Source organism: Poecile atricapillus, chromosome Z, assembly GCF_030490865.1.
Source record: "Poecile atricapillus isolate bPoeAtr1 chromosome Z, bPoeAtr1.hap1, whole genome shotgun sequence".
Lineage (NCBI taxonomy): Eukaryota > Metazoa > Chordata > Aves > Passeriformes > Paridae > Poecile > Poecile atricapillus.
The window spans coordinates 93,428,683-93,445,349 of NC_081289.1; the positions used below are offsets into that span (position 1 = coordinate 93,428,683).

Consider the following 16,667-nt stretch of genomic DNA (forward strand, 5'->3'; position numbering starts at 1 on the left):
ACATGCTGTTCTGTACACAGAAGATGAGATGGTCTTTTGCTACAAACAACTGAATGAAGAGGAAGGCATTGAAATCTAGATAAAACTATTTTAAAGGTATTTATAACAAATTAGATTATCTTCTCCAAACTACATATAAATTCTAGGATTGTGCAATATCTACTTCTGGACCTAATTTACTATTCTGCTGAAATGAAAAATGTAATCAGCTCCAACACAAGCAACTGCTGTCGTATGTGCAGTCACAACAGAGGAGGACCAAAGGAAAGGAGAAAGCAGGAGCAGGAATCATAGAATCAAAACAAACTTGGCAGCCTGAATGCATACAGCTCAGAGTCTTTGAAGAAATCCTGTAAGTCTTGGAGCACTTCCAAGTCCTAACAGAAATATCTGCTTCCTTTAAAGAAATTAGTTCATAACTTACTCAAGTCTAGGCTTCTACTTCAAACCAGACATTCTCAGTGACATCTAAAAATCACAGAGATATTCTAGCATTTCCTGTGCATCTTCCACACTCCTGATGCCACTGGGGAGGAAAGCACCAGATTGCTGATCCAAACGGACCAATTTCTCTAACACTCATGGGTGCTAGAAATTGACTGAAAAACATGTAATAACCTGATCATGATACAGTTTCTGCTCAGCAAAACATGAATTTAGTTTTAAGCATATATGCTGTAACATGGATGGATTAAAGTGCATGAGAGCTGCAAAAAAAAAACAACCCAGGCCATGAATAGTGATAGGATCCAAATAAACACCTGGGTTTCCTAATCCTGCCAGCCCACTGAGACAACTCACTTTCACAGCGGGGAAAAGGCCGGGTCCACTGTCCCAGGTTAAGGCACTGTTGCACAGAGTTTCCCACTATTTGGAATCCTGGGTCACAGGAAAGGCTCACTTTTGACCCTGGCTTTAGATCAGCAGAAGAGGCCCGCAGATGTGGTATGGATCCTTGCAAAGATGGACAATCTGTGGACAAAATATATGCATACAGCAAGAAGTACAGTTATGTGCTGAAATGAATAAATTGGTTATGTGATTGTTAGAACCCATATAAATTTATCCAGGAAAAAGCTTTCAGAAATGTTATGCATGCTACATCCCATTTGGGTCCAAAGGGTTTTGAGAATCATCAACATACAAAAACAGAAAAGGAATCTACAGAAAAAGAAGCAAGGAGGCAGCAGGTATTTGAATACCATACAAGTATTCTTAGAATAGAAGACTGTTTGTTTTGGTTTTTTTTTTTTGATCCAGTACCATCTTCACTCTTTTCCCATCTCAATTCAGGAAGCAATAAATTTTTGTCAGAGATTTCAATGAACTTTTGTTACAAAACCCTGGAATTTGAAGAATGAAGGACTGCATGTTCTAACTGCCAAATTATCAAAATAATTTATTCAAGGTTAGTAGAGCAAAGGCTGAAAGCTGGCTAATTGACTCCATAAAAGAGTCTTACAGTATTGTTCAGAAAAAAAAAAAAAAGGGTTCTAGGAAGTAAAGTTCTAACCAGCACAAAATATACTCTTGTAATCTATCTTCACTCTTCCAACAACTCCTGGCAGGAAATCTGGCCAGGCTAGTACATTTCCTTTTTGCAGCTCTTCTGGACAGGATGTAGCCAGAGATTCTACCTATAGATTTAAAACAGTTGGTTAGGTGATGTTTAAGGACAGTGTAGGAAAAGAATATTAAAAAAAAAAAATTCCCTTCATGCGTGCATGCAACACTAGTACACGATCCTTGAGGGAGTAATGCTCATCCTTTCTAGCACAAGAGGTTCCTGGCTGAAGTACTTATTATTCTGCTCTTATAAGCCATCTAGCTATGGACAGTTCGTGCTGAGTCACTACCTGAAGGACAACTTGACATACAAACAAGGTATTGAACACAGCTCTTGAGACACAATTGCATTTGTGAGTGTAAAAGAAAAACACATCTACGTCACAGAAAAAGACAGTAATGAGGATGCAACCTGAAGAGAACACTTATCTATTTGCAGAAAATGTCAAATAGGACCCAAAAGGAACTTAACGTTTAAGATCTGTATTCTGAAAACTACTAGCACTGCACCACATATAAGGGACAAAAACACAAAAAGAAGCAATTACTACTAGGCAATTAGTTGTTTCCAGAACGCAAGTTTTATGAACTGAATAAACTAGAATCTCTAAAACACTGTAGGCAAGGCCCAACTAAGCAGCACAGGGACTTAACTAATGGAGTATAGAAACAGGAGCCATATAGGTCAGCTAAGTGCAGGAGGAACAAAGAAACACACTATTAGACCAAGAGCAGGTTAGTATCTTGAGAGAAGATCTGGTCATATGTCTGATAGAAAAGTCTGCTCAGATAGGTGATTGCCATCTGTCACGTTACAGTGGGTGAAGTTAACTACCAAGAATAATGTTCTACTGTATCTGTCCTTGTGGGAAGGAAAGGTACATCATGAACTTCAGAGTGATTTGTTCTCAGATTGTCCCTGCTCTGAACTCATAGAGGCAGATTGGACTTTTCTAGAGTCAGTATAGCTGGAGAAGAAACTGAAGTTCTCTGTTTATTCTGAGGCCATTTCAAAGTTCTCATTTCTGCAATCTGTGCCAGTGGAAACTGCTTAGGCCAAAGGCTGCAAACAAATTGCAAGGAATCTGCATGAAAGTATTTCCAGTGTGGGAAAAAGAAGTTTGGGATTCGGTCTTTTCAAGCCATATGATGGAGACTGGAAGGCCAGAAAGGACCACATATTCCCTACTCATATTTCTGTTGCTAACTATTCAACAACAAAACTACCAGAATGATAATTTACCTGTATCAAATTAATGTGCAAGTGAATAAGTAACTAAAGCATGCAATGAAAAATCTTAAAGACTGGATTCCACCTTCCTTTATTCACTAGGCAACATATTCTGTCATGCTGCTTTCCTTTATGGCTGAGAATAGAAAGGTAAGACTTAATGAATAGTTCCAGCTGGCCAGAACAAACCTAATGATAACGGATTACAGTAGCACTTCCAATCTCTGAAATGAATGAGGTAAAAACTGTATAGGAAGCTTACTTGGCTCAGCTTCCTGTCTGGGGTCACACATCTGTCTTTTCAGATGAGTAATATGGATACTATGAATTATTTTCTTCCTTGTCCTAACTCTATTGCATCTGAAGCAAGTGGGAATTCAATCAGATCTGTCATTAAAGAGGGGCAACTACTGACAAAGTTTCAGAAAGTTGCACCTAAAATTTCACCAGTATGCCCTATAAAATCACATGTACACTTATCAGCTTCAAAACTGCTAGTGAAGAATAACTTGAAGATCTGATTTGGCAATGCAACAGTTGGTGACCCTAAAAGCCAAGAACAGTAGCAGATGGTTGGGTAGTTTTAAACCTATCAGAGAGGCAAAGTAGTAAAAAACCAGAGAAATAAACAGAGGAGATGTTTGGATGCTGGAAGCAAAGGTTCTACTTTACATTTTTTTTTGTTCATGTTATTATTTCTTATTTGGATCATGGATAACAAACAGCTATAAACCACCAATTAGTGACACAACTTTAAGAAAAATCAGAAGAGCAAAACCTTCTTATCCAAAGATTTTCCCCCAGAGAAATACCTCTAACTTCAAACATTTTTCTTTGTTGTTAAAGTGTTATCAACAGTTTAATACTTCTGACTTTTGGGACTGAAAAACTAAGGTGCAGGAAGTGGTGATGGAACACTGTCATCACATTTGCAGATAATATCAAACTGGTGATAGTATCACCAGTCAGTGTGCTCAAGGACAGAGTTGCATCCATAGGCACCTTGACAGGCTGGATTAAAGGGCCAACCCAGACTTCAAAAATTCAAGAAGGAAAAGTGAGAAGGAAAAAACTTCTGAACACTATAGGTGAGGAAAGCCAAGAGCAGGAGCAGCTCTGTGGAAAAGAACTTGGGGACTCTGGCAGCTAGTGACATGAATACTGGCCAGATGTGCACTGAGCAAATAGTGAGGACCAACAGCAACCTTGGCTGTGTGAATAGGGTTACCATCAGAAAACCAAGTGATTATTCTTTCTCAGTGCTTATTAGATCACATCTGGAGTACTGCATTCCATTTCAGATTATTCACAGCAAGAAAGACATTGACAAGCTGGAGCAGGTTCAGGGATGGGATGGGATGGATTTGCCTTGGGAGAAGAGCTTGGTTCAGCATAGAGCAGAATCAGCTATGGGGACACCTCTCAGCAGCCCTGTGTGTATGGGGAGATGATCAGGTACACAGAGTCAGGGCTGTATAGCAGCACATGGTGGAAGACACAACTAGTAGTCATAAATGTGGGGGGTCCCAACAAGGCACACAGAAACAAATTCCACTCTGGGGATAACTGAGCACTGAAGCTTGTCTCCCAGAAAAGTTGATGGAACACTGTCCTTGCAGACATCTTTCAATCTTTATTAATTTTTAACTCAATGGAAGTTTGGTGCTGCCAAGCTTATTTTAGGTACCTGATTAGGTGTAACTCAGCATTCAGTTATCCTGTCCTTTCAGACTTTTTCTGAAACTATATAGCTCACATTTTTCAGTGTCTAATGCATTGACAGAAAATCTGATGTCTCCCCTCTGAAGTTTTAACAGCAGAATGAGGAAACTGCATGTAATGTTGTAAAGCAAGCACTTAGCTTGTTTCATTGCATTTCTGTCTCTTGTAGCAGTACTGTTCATTTTAATGCATGATTTCCTTTCTGTTTCAAAGCCACACACTACAGAAAGGCTCAATCAAAATAGAAGGTGACTCAGTGTTGATTTCACCAGACTTAGTTTTGCTTAAAGCTACTTTACTAACTACACTAAGCTTATTACCCTAAGCCAGAGCTCCACCTGGTCCCCACTGACTTCTGTGGGAGTAGGGGTCTACCCAATATGCTAACCTAGAATGCGTTCTCAAATATTCATCGTATGTTCAGAGCCCTCTGCTCTAACACTGCATTAAGGACTTACCTGCTGTGGAGAAAGTACATGATCCCATATGTTAAGCTGGCTGATGGAGCCCACAAAAGATTCAGCTGGGTTGAATCCTTCTCCTTTTTGATCTTGCTCTTGACCCAGCACAAGTGCACCACCACCTAAACTCAGAATTTGAAGAAGGGTAAGAAACCAAGCCTTAGAGCAGGGATCCCATAAGAAGATCAAAAACTAAGCAAAAAGTACTTTTTTCTGCCCTGTGTTACCAGGATTTTGCAGTGAAGGCCAGCCACCTTCAACAAACTCTCTCAGCAAAACCTCTGGGAATGTAATGTTATACTGAGGTAGGTCAACATAGCAATTTGGAAGTGACTGTCAAATACACATGGGAGCAGAAATCATCTATGGCTGCTTCAGGAATGATACTGGCTCAAAGAGATCACTTGTAGGTCTGTATTTAAAGCATAACAGACTGCGATGTAAAATGCAGTTTTGAGCAGGTGAGGCATATTTTACAATACTAACCTACACTTCCTGCTTTAAACAAAAGCTTACAAAGTCATACAGGTTAAATGTGATCCCATACCCTCAGAAGCACCCTGAGGGCACTCAAAGCTCTGAGACATGGCACACAAGTTAAGTTTATTCTCCTTGACCAGTAACATGTGAACATGCATTTTCTGCATCACAGGGTATGTGGGCAAGGTCAACAAGTAATGGAGATACCACACTTCCACCTGCCTTATCTCTAGACAGAACTCCAATTTAAGTGGGAAAGACAGGGGAAAACATAAGGATCATGGACTAAAATGCTTCAATACTGTATTTTTTATTTTAATAAAATAGTCTTTTGAAATTCTGTGCAAATTTGGATGGTAGCGGTATGTAAACTGCTTAGTATCAAAACAAAACCTCTTTGCAGCCAAGTAATACCAGGCTTTTCATAGCTCTTCAATCCTGAAGATAGCCCTTTTTATGCCCTCTGATATTATTCTATAGATGACTGATCACAGGAAATAATGAAATAACAAACCCCACCTTGTTAGGAAAGAATACAAACATTACATCAAATATATGACTGAAAAGAACAGGAAAAGGCTAAGTTAATCAACCCTAAAAATACATATGTAAGGGAAATGCCAGATAAACTTTATTTTGTTGAGTGAGACCCTTACTCTCATGAAGCCATCCCAGAACCAACTCTGCACAGGTTCCTTTGTGGACTAAACTGTGTTGTCCATAAAACAAGTTACCTATCAATATACCCTAGGAATGTGCATTTTGTCTTCAGTGATGCTGAGTGAGGGGAGCTGTCCTCACAACAAAGAACAGCAAATATGAGCTTTTCAGAAATGCTGAAAACCTGAATTTATCTTCTAAAAACACCTAAACATTTTCTTGCATATTCTGCAATATAAACAGAATGAAGGCAATAAATGTGGTATAATATAAATAAAGCATACCAGGGATTTTTGATCCAACAGAAAGCCCGCTGCCTCCATCGGACAGTTTTCCATCAATGTACACCTTCCATGCCCCATCCGTGCACGTCCATGTCACGGCGATGTGATGCCAGTTACCATCATTCACTGAGGGACAGTCTGTTATCTTCTCCTTCCCATTCACATAAAGAACCCAGCTGCATGGGAGGAAGACACAGGCATACTCAGCTGCTTGAAGCTACTTTAAAAGCATTGTCTGTCCCTCATGACTCAAAGATATGTGATTTGACTAACAAGGTAACTGTATCACATGAGAAATCTGTCCTGAAAGATCATCCTACATGATTATCTCTCTCCCAGAGGACTTGGAAGTTGGTTATCATATGCAAAGCATGGTGAAATAAGCAACATGTTTTTGTAACAAAATATTAAGGATCGAGTCATGACTGCATAGTGGATTCTTAAATTTACCTGCTGAGTTAGGAGTCACACTACAAGTCATACTCTGCTTTAGTAAAAGTGCAAGTCATACTCTGCTTTAAAATCATGCCAGAAGTACTCTGAGTGCTGAGCTCCATTTGTTCCACTCATTGTCTCAATGAGCCATTTAGAAAAGATGTGAATGTAGTCCAGAAAAAAATCATGTTGTCTAAATTCACTGCTCTCTTGCCATTACTCTTCTACAGAACAAAAAGTGACGGAAACAAAGCATGGAGAAAAACAAAACAAAGAGACAACTCTGTCAAGGGACAGATTTTTCTACCCCAAAGCAGGCAAAGCTTATATTTAAACTTCTGTTCTACACTTCCTTTATCAATCCAAGACATCTGTAAACTATAGAAAAGCAAAACTATGATTTACCCATTGTAATCAGTCAGAAGAAATGCATTATCACTTCCATTCTCTACTGCATAAGAAATGGGAGTCCCGTAGTTTGTGGTATCAGTGGATCTCATCCAGAATGTACAGGTGATGTCACCAAGAGATGGTAAAACACCATCAAGCATGACGTATCCATAGATACCAGAGACTTCAAAATCAAGATTGAAACCAGAGGACTGTTCTGCAACAAAGACAAAGAGTTTTCAGAACAATATCCCAACAAACATGGAAAGAGAATCCAATGAAATCTAAGTGAATGAAATAAAGTGAAATGCAGCCCATCTATAAATATTGTTCTCTAAATGGAATAGGGGTTGAAAGAACTTTAGGCAGTCTAACATCAGCCAGAATATAGAGCTTTCCAAGGCTAGAATACATTCTTTGAAGACAAATATCTGGAAAAGACGTTGATTTATCTAGCAATGAACATGAACCTTTCTTCTCTGCCCTCTATCTCTGAAATGACACATCCGTCTACCATCCAACAACATAAAGGTCTGGTTATAATCAGATGGTTCCATTTAATCAAGCTTCGAAGAAAATCCCCAAAACAATTCAAGAGTTGTCCCACTCTGGACTTACTGAAATACACTGCCCTGGCATGGGACAGCACTTCTGTGCTGCTGTTCAATGGACAGTGACATACTTTACAAGGATGCTACATGCAATGTTATCAAGTGGAGCTCTCCTGAAAGGTGGGTGTTAAATTCTGACATAGGATGGCAGGTGTAAATGTCCTGCATGTCTTCTACTGTCTTTGTGAAATCAGCATGGCTTCTGTTTAAAGATTCACCATTCAAATTACTTTATGATTTCAGGGGAGAGGGATTTGAGCATTGTGGCTCAAATGTCTCCAGTATCCCCCAGGATGATGTGCTTTGGGTGTGACCCACACCACCTGACCACAGCAAACTTGATACCCTTCTGCCTGTAGGGAACTTGGACTTCTAAAGCTGAGACCACCTCTTACTAATCTCTAACCCTGTAATGCAAAGCCCTACACAAAATACAATAAACAGAAAGATCTACTTAGATACACAGGGCAAATGCAAATTAAATTCAATAGACCTACTGGATATTAAAAAGATAAAATCATGCCTTAGAAAAGAGAAATGACAGAGACACATGTTGTTACTTGTCTGCAATTACACCTATTAATCTTGCAGTAACACAGGTTTCACTCATCCTCTCACAGTCCCACCACCCTAGCTACTTTCTGGGGAAGCTGTATGAAATCAGCCCAGCCAGTGCACATTTTGCACAGAGACTTAGTCAAGCCACCTTTTTCTGAAACTTAGTCCTGTGTACCTGTTTCACACCTGCTGCCTGTAAAGCCAGGGGGACATTTACAAACGTACGAGTTCAAGGCATCCACACAGGTGGCCTGGTTTAAGCAGGGACTGGAGTCACAGTCATTGATGTTCACTTCACAGTTCAGTCCTGTGTACCCTGTCACACACAGACATCTACGGAGGAAGAGAAACACACTTCAAAGGTGACAGCCATCATAACAATTCTGGCTATGAGGCCAGATCAGCCAATGAGAACAGTATATAATAATGCTAAAAAAATCAACAGATGACATACTACAGAATTAATGGAGTTTTATTTTGTTCTATCCCTCTTAAGCATGCTTCTATTCTATTAGCTGCATAATATCACTTCTAGGTAGGGACAATACAATATTTAAACTGCCTGCATCTCTTTATATGAAACTGTGAGACATAACCATTGCACTTTCATGAGTAAAACATACTTCTTACATGCACAGAATTAAAGATGAGAGGTATTCAACTTTTCAGACACCTTTATATATAAGGAAAACCAAGCCAGTACAGACACCAAAACCTCTGATACTTGGAAAACCAAGATGCTTGAAAGTCACCAAAACTTCTGGGACTTTTGGTAGGGAAAGACCTACTTAAACACAGATGTTAACAGCTGGCTCATCTACCTATACAGTTATCTAGGATATGGCACTTCTACTGGCATTTGTAGCTTCTGATCTGAGTTCAGATACCCTAAATCATAAAATAAAGTAGCTGGAAGTCTACACTGGGTTTTGTATTTTAACCTTTTTAGGCTCAATATGTACAGCTATCTCCATCTTTCCAAGCTATAGAAATGTAGTATTAGCAGGTACATAATTAGTCACTGTGTATTATTCCAGTGGAAAGCAAGATAAGCCCCTGAAATTTGGGAAAATGGACATCTTGTGGAATATCAATATTAAAACCATGCAGTCCTACCATGCTTACATTTCAAACCCTGCATGTTTCCTTTGCTGTTTTCCTTGGAATTTCTTAAGTCAAGTCAAGGATATATATTCTTGTCTTTTAAGATCCCCTTTAGTGTGCATAAAGGAACCACTTATTTTGGATCAGACTACCAAAATATGCTTTCTGAAACTGAAGAAGGCTGAGGCACCTCAACATGTCTGACTTTCCACATTATATTACATTAATCATCTGTTTTTCACCTGAAGCTGTTGATACCATCTCTGCATGTAGCTCCATTCCTACAGGGTCTGCTGAGACACTCATCAATGTTTCTTTCACACAAGACACCAGTAAAACCTGGGAGACATTTGCAGGAGAAACTTCCAACTCGATCTTCACAAACAGCCCTATTAAGACATGGGTTTGAAAGGCATTCATTCATCTCCCTTTCACAATGATCACCTGAGAATAAAAAAAACAAAACAACAAAGTAACAGCTCTAGATTGAATTAACCTAAGAGAGAAGATTATTAACCCGTCTCTGTTTTTTAAAGGATGTAGCTGACCTTCTGAGAAAAAAACAAACATCAGAGTAGCCATGCAGGTTTGGAATTCTCTCCATTCACACAGGTTAAGTAAACACTGAAGCATTATGGGAACCATCGTTTACAGAAATAACATGTAGCAAACTGTTGAATTTAAACATGACTAATTTGGAGTGAACCAGGAAATCACCTGAGAAACTATTCTGAGCAACTGATGAAAAGATACTATAAAAGACACTTGGCTGAAACTCTAACTCTAGGCAGAGATGTGAAAGCCAGGAACACATGATTCTGTGATTTATGAGGTGAAAGAGGCCCTACATCACAAGCACTGAAACTGCATGTAATTTTATAGTGGAGCTCTTTGGCAATATATAATCAAAAAATATGTGTATTTGCTACAGAAACCTGCAAAAGCAGAGTATGGGACTGGGGAGTAGTTTTAATATGGACCTTTTATCTACTGTTAAAATATTTTTATTTTAAAATAAAATGAAAGATATCTATTTGAACCCATTAGAATGTCATTATTTGCTCTTTAATGTCACAGAGCAAGTCCATGGCAAGATTAATGATTGAAGATCTAGCACTCAGTAAATCCTTCTGAAGTCATGTTAACACTGCGGAGAGTCTGAGAGTTTGGCTGGACCTAAGGAACATCCATAACTTACATTCATATCAACATGTGACTTATTATATATACTGCTATATAGCAGTGAGATGGAAATACTTTAGGTATATAATACTTAGGGTAGGAAGACACATTTTTTTGGTCAGAAAGAGTAAAGGCTGACTTAAAGAGAACAAGCTGTACCTGTGAACCCTTTTGCACACGTGCAGCGGTAGCCATTCTTGCCATCAACACAGTGGGCTCCATTCAAACACGGGCTGGAGCTACATTCATTTATGTCTTCCTCACACAAGAGACCTTTGAACAGCAAGGATTAGTACAAGGCATGATCAAGACATGGTCCCAGACTGTATGCAGCAGGGACTGGGTGTGGACAACAGAGCAATAACCCTACTTTGAGCATGACAAAAGGTTACTGAGAGCAGGTGACAAAATTACTTGATTGACTGCACTACTGCAACAGCTACAGAGATCATCTGTGTTATTTAGATGCTGAAATCAAGATGAAAAGTGTATCTTAAAAATGTTCAAAAATACATCCAGCTAATGCTGCTGTAAATAAATGTACTGTCATAAACATGAACAATGAGGGAGACCATTTCTAATGGAAAACACAAAGCTTTTTTTTGATTACAGAAAATTATCTTCTCAGTAGTTTATTTCCATATTTAGAAATCAGGTGCTGTTTTGGCCAGCTGTTCAAGTATGTTAGTTTCCCTTCAGATTTCAATACCTTCAACGTGCATGCAGGTGACAGTTAAAAACAGAGAAAAAAATATAAGCAAAAGCCCACTCACTTATTCATAGGATTGAAGTAAAGCAACCACATAAATGCTGTGTCTAGTTGGGCAGTCATTCTCACAAGCACTTTCCCTGTTAATATTTGCTAGTTCCCTAAATCTTGTTCCTGTTTTCAGACCAGAGAAGGATACATGCATACACACAGAAACACACACTCTCTCTCATACCCTGTCCTTGGAGGCTTGTCCTTTTATTTCAAAACCTATTCATATATAGTAGAACCTGACTCTAACCTGTAGATCATATTGTTTTCCTATTATAACTGGTAGTGGAATTACACAGTGCCTGTGCTTTGTGCTACTTACTTGGCACAGAAACCAAGCCTGTCTGAAGAAAAGCTGTGAGGTGAAACAAAATACCTGAATAGCCTGGTTGACAGTGGCAAACAAAGGTCCCAATGCCATCTTTGCATATCCCATTGTTTTGACAAGGAGATGATTTACACTCATCAACTTGTGTTTCACATTTCAAGCCTAGAATGCAAAATAGAGGACGGAGAATAGGAAGACAAAAAGCAAAATTGCTCAGAAAAATGGATGCCATGACTACCTAATGTAAGAAAACATGATTAATTGCCTTCATTAGCAGATATTCAGGTGTATTATCTTTCCACTAGATTGCACTTTAATACAGGCCTGAGACAAATGATAGAAAGATGTGATACACATTGGGCAACAGACTGATCAGCTTCAGAGAGTGGTAATCAAAAGTAACCTCTTGATAACAGTTGGATTATAAGACATCTCTTTGATTTGAAGCAACTGGGCAGCTAACACTGAAGACAAGTACAGGGTCCATAAAGGTGGAATTAGCTGTCAAGACTGGAAATCGCTGATTTATGTTAATCATAAATATTGCCAAGTGATAGGATTTTCACATCCACAAATTCCATTAAAAGAAATCCCATTCAAAACCTTTTCTGCAAAACACAACATAATTCAACTAGGACATGATGAAGTACCTATTTTCTTATATATTCTAAATATGTGATAAACATTCCAATTAGTTAGGCTATACTGAAATGCTGTGCTCCTTTATACTTCCTCCTTTTAAGGGCATCATGAAGTACTAGCTACTTCACCTACTTCCCAGTTTTTTACCTGTATATCCAAGAGGGCATATGCAAATATATCCACTTCCCAATTGCTTGCATGTCCCATTATTGTGGCATGGTTCCAGAAAACACTCATGAAAGACCTGCCAAAGGCACAAATGGTACAGCAAAACTGACACACAATAATCAATAGTTTTAAACTGTATACCCCATTAGTCACTTCGGAAAGATGGGATAAAAAAGTCACCAACATTAGCTTCTAGTTCCTCTTCTGTCTTCTCAGCATGCTAACCACTTGTGGTTTTTTCCTACTGAAAAATACCACAAATTTTAAAATTACCTTTTGCTTAGCAAAATCTCCTCAAAACTGTCTGAGCTATGATTCACAGGTTATATTAAGCCATATTTATGTTCAAGTCCTCCACTTTGCATTCCCCTATATCAGCTAATCACTTCCTGCTACTGGCCATCAGGTGCCCTGGCAGGGAGCTTCACCATGTGGTGTTATTTCTCCTGTTCTTGCAAACCTGAATTCATCAAAGCCCTTGAGTAAATGGTCAGCTAAAACCATAGGAGATCAATTTGTCACCTGTTATATGATGGTTCACGCCAAATTTGTCATGAGTCAGCTTTGCTCCTGTTTACACAATATCCCAAATTCCAATTCAATCAAAGCAGTCTTGCCAAGGGTTACAGAGTGGGGGCAAGGGGGTGGGGGTAAGGAGGCATCTCCAGCAAACACTGTCACTAGACTAATTTCACATGAGGACTTGCCTGTATTTCAGAAAGGTTACTCACAACAGAAGGGAGCTCTGCTTGCCTCCTCTCAAATGTATCTGTGTTACAATATGCAAACTCAGATTTTACATCTGAGACTTAAATGTCTGGTAGCATTTTCTGGAACTCAGCATATGGAAGATCTGAGATGACTGAACAAACTCACTGTACTTTTTCTAGATTGTCCGAACCTCTTCCATGCAGTTTAGTTTTCTTTCACAAATGTAATAAGTATTTCATATATCAGGTGAAGGCTTCAAAACCAGAATTTAAGATTAACAGCAGATGCACTTCCTCTGTTCAATGGAAGTGCTTCTGTGATTACAAAGAGAGTTTGAGTGTTTTTCTCTTAACCATTGATTTCATCTCTTCAGGAAATAAAGTCAGCAAAAAAATTACAGTTAAAAAGGTCTTGTTTACTGCTGCATGAAGTGCTTTTTCTTTCATTTGAGATAACACTGGAAAATAACACTTGTTCTTACCTGGCTGCTGACTTTGTACCGTTTGCTGATATTTTCTGGGAAGGCTGGTACCATCATAATACTTTCTTCAGCTGCTGAAAAAGTAGAGCCAAAACCTAAAGAGTAAAGATATGAAAGTACTGTTAACAACACTGTGTAGCAAGGTCTCTATTCCATGAGGGCATTATAACTGCATGTTAGTAATGCACCTAAATATATGCTGAAATGAGTGAATTTGTGGGAATAAAAAGCAAACTTTACAGCATGCATTACAAAAATATGAATTTGTAAGGACATACATGTGCGTACACATAAAAATATTTTATGTTTTTGTATACAAATATATGCATATACATATTAGTATATATTTATATATGTTTCTCTCTATGGCATAGGGTTTAGTACACATGGGCAACGTGCACACACACTGCTTATGTATACTCTGTTTATTGAGCCTTGGCATGTATCAGAGTTAGTCTTAAAAACAGGCAACACCAGTAGGCAGAACCAGCTGAGAACTTTGCTGCTTAAATTGAAGTCCTACATTTGTCCAGAGATTAAGTGGGATGTTTTCTGTTAAAACTACTTCTGGCTGTCCTTTAGATGTTCCCCTTACTCACTTTATGTAGCAGAGATAATTTGGCTTACTTGAACAGTCTGTGATGGATCTGGCACCAATAACAGTTGTTGTTCCATAGAAAGGACAAGACAAGCAGTAGGACTTTCCTGGGTCTGGTTGATAGTAGTCTCTGGGACAAGGGTAGCAGGGTGTCAAACCTGTGCGAGAGAACTCGCCTGCAAGACATGGTACTGCAAGAGGAAAAAAATATTTTTGAGTGACCTGATCTTTGCACATCCACCTCACTTCCCTCCACCTCTTTTTTATCACTTTCTCTTCTCCTGTCATAGTCTCTTCTTAGACTTAAAAGGAACAGGATGAAATCTGCCAGGAATTCTCAACTCTAGGGAATGTCAGTTTTCAATCTTCTGTGAGATGCCATATTGTTTTCACAGGATTATGGAAATATCTGGAAAGTATTTAATTTTACTACTTTTGCTACTCTGGGGGCAGCTTTTCAATGGAACTTCCCCTCCATATTTCATACCTTTTTTTTTTTTTTTGGTGTTGTTGGCTTTTTCCTCCTTCAAGAAGGCGTAAGGACAAAGACAAGACTCTTTTACACCATGAATCCCTACAGATTATTTCCCTGGGTATTTTTCTGGCAAAGCTTGCCAAAAACAATTGAGGAGAATTTCTTTGAACAAATTATGGAGCAAACTGTAGTAAAATTCAGAATTTTTGTACAGGAAACAAGGGAGAAACAATAGTGACAAATCTCTTTCTCTTCTGTAAGGAAACAGATTTTATTTTCATCTAGGTACCCATCACATCTCTTATTTTATTCCTCTATGTAAGAATCAGAAGAAAGATCACTGGCAACAGGTAACCTATAATTTTTCTGGGAAATGTTCCTCAGTCTACCCTTAATCAGAAGAGGAATTCAGTCTCAGGCAGATGAATTGGACTATATTAGCTGATGTTTAAATAATAATTTAGACATTTTAAATATTTAGCTTAAAAAAAAATTCATTACCCTTTTTGTTACAAACCTCCACAAGCTGAGACATCCACTGCTCCTCTTTTTACTGTTGATGTATTTTCTGGACAAGAAATGCAATTCCTGGATCCAAATGATGGCTGATATGTTCCAAGTGGACACGTTTCACATGTCTCAAGACCATTAGGTGAATATGTTCCCTGCTTGCACTGAGCTGTAAGGCAAAAAAGTTCAGAAAGATTCAGCAATGTCCAACAGGACACATGTATCCTGATCTCTGAAAATAATGTTGAAATCACAGTCCACATCACAAGGAATTTTTCTTCTGGAGCATACTCTACTCTGAAGGACTTCATGGGTAGAAAGAGTAAAAAAAAAGACACTTGTGGTAAGGTACTTGTAGTGCAACTGTGAATTATTACCCAGAGAATTCTCTCCAATCAGCGTCACAGATGATTTACTACAACTCAGTTACTAATTTTAATCAACAAAAATAATGGCAATTAAGACAGTAAAAATTAAATCAAACTAGGTATTTCCTTCTCATAAGAAGTCATGAACACACAGTGGTTCTGTGCTGTTCAATGCCTCAGCACTGTAGGGTGGGATGGAGAGGGCATGGCAAGGATGACAACGGAATTATTTTAAGTGTATTAGTGTCTGAAAAATGCAATCACAGAAATTAAATGCAGAACTGAAAGACAGAAATTAAACAAAGCATCAAAGACCAACTCTTCTTAAAACCTCTGCCCAGGCATCCTGCATGCTAGAGCAGTGATGAAAACTTAGATAATTACCTATGCATATGTATTAAGGTGCAATTAGAACTGCTCCTCATTTCACAGGCTAGCTTCATTCCAGTGCTTCCACCACGGGGTCCAAAAGGATGTCACCAAGAATTCAGAAGTGGCTGTCCAAATAAGATGAAAGTTCTTACCTTTGCACTCAGAGATGCTTCTAGAGTGTAGATACTCAGTATAGCTGCCAGATGGACAGCTTTTGCATTCCAGCTGTCCTTCCTCATCTTGATAGGATCCAGTCCAGCAGCTTTCACAGGTAAGATGCTCCAGGGAGTAATAGGTACCCAAAGGGCAGTTGACTGTAATGTAATGTTGGAAACTTAAGTTTCCCTCAGAGTGAAAAATCATAGATACCTCTCTTGCCCCTGGAGTTCCCATTTAGTCAAACAATGTTTTTATGAAATATGACTCTGTTCCTCAGCAGATAGCTATCTCTCTGGAACACTGCAAAGATTTAACTATACACAAGAAATGGAATCCAATTCCCTATCTTAGCTACACATCACTCATAGGACTAACAGGGTTAAAAAACTGCATACCAGGCACTGTTTTCTC

The 16,667-nt window shown here is 38.7% G+C and overlaps 1 protein-coding gene across 1 annotated transcript in view; it reads right to left on the minus strand.

Annotated features, from left to right (window-relative positions):
* Positions 1-16,667, minus strand: part of SVEP1 (sushi, von Willebrand factor type A, EGF and pentraxin domain containing 1) — a 119,716-nt gene that overhangs the window by 40,250 nt on the left and 62,799 nt on the right. Inside the window, exons 17-30 of the mRNA XM_058826325.1 lie at positions 16,250-16,411; positions 15,365-15,526; positions 14,402-14,563; positions 13,775-13,869; positions 12,562-12,658; positions 11,821-11,934; positions 10,844-10,957; positions 9,745-9,946; positions 8,574-8,731; positions 7,245-7,446; positions 6,405-6,580; positions 4,978-5,102; positions 1,514-1,637; positions 802-972 (exon numbers count right to left, since the gene is read on the minus strand). Of these exons, the coding sequence (XP_058682308.1) occupies positions 802-972; positions 1,514-1,637; positions 4,978-5,102; positions 6,405-6,580; positions 7,245-7,446; positions 8,574-8,731; positions 9,745-9,946; positions 10,844-10,957; positions 11,821-11,934; positions 12,562-12,658; positions 13,775-13,869; positions 14,402-14,563; positions 15,365-15,526; positions 16,250-16,411 (2,064 nt within the window). The remainder of the gene's footprint in view (positions 1-801; positions 973-1,513; positions 1,638-4,977; positions 5,103-6,404; positions 6,581-7,244; positions 7,447-8,573; positions 8,732-9,744; positions 9,947-10,843; positions 10,958-11,820; positions 11,935-12,561; positions 12,659-13,774; positions 13,870-14,401; positions 14,564-15,364; positions 15,527-16,249; positions 16,412-16,667) is intronic.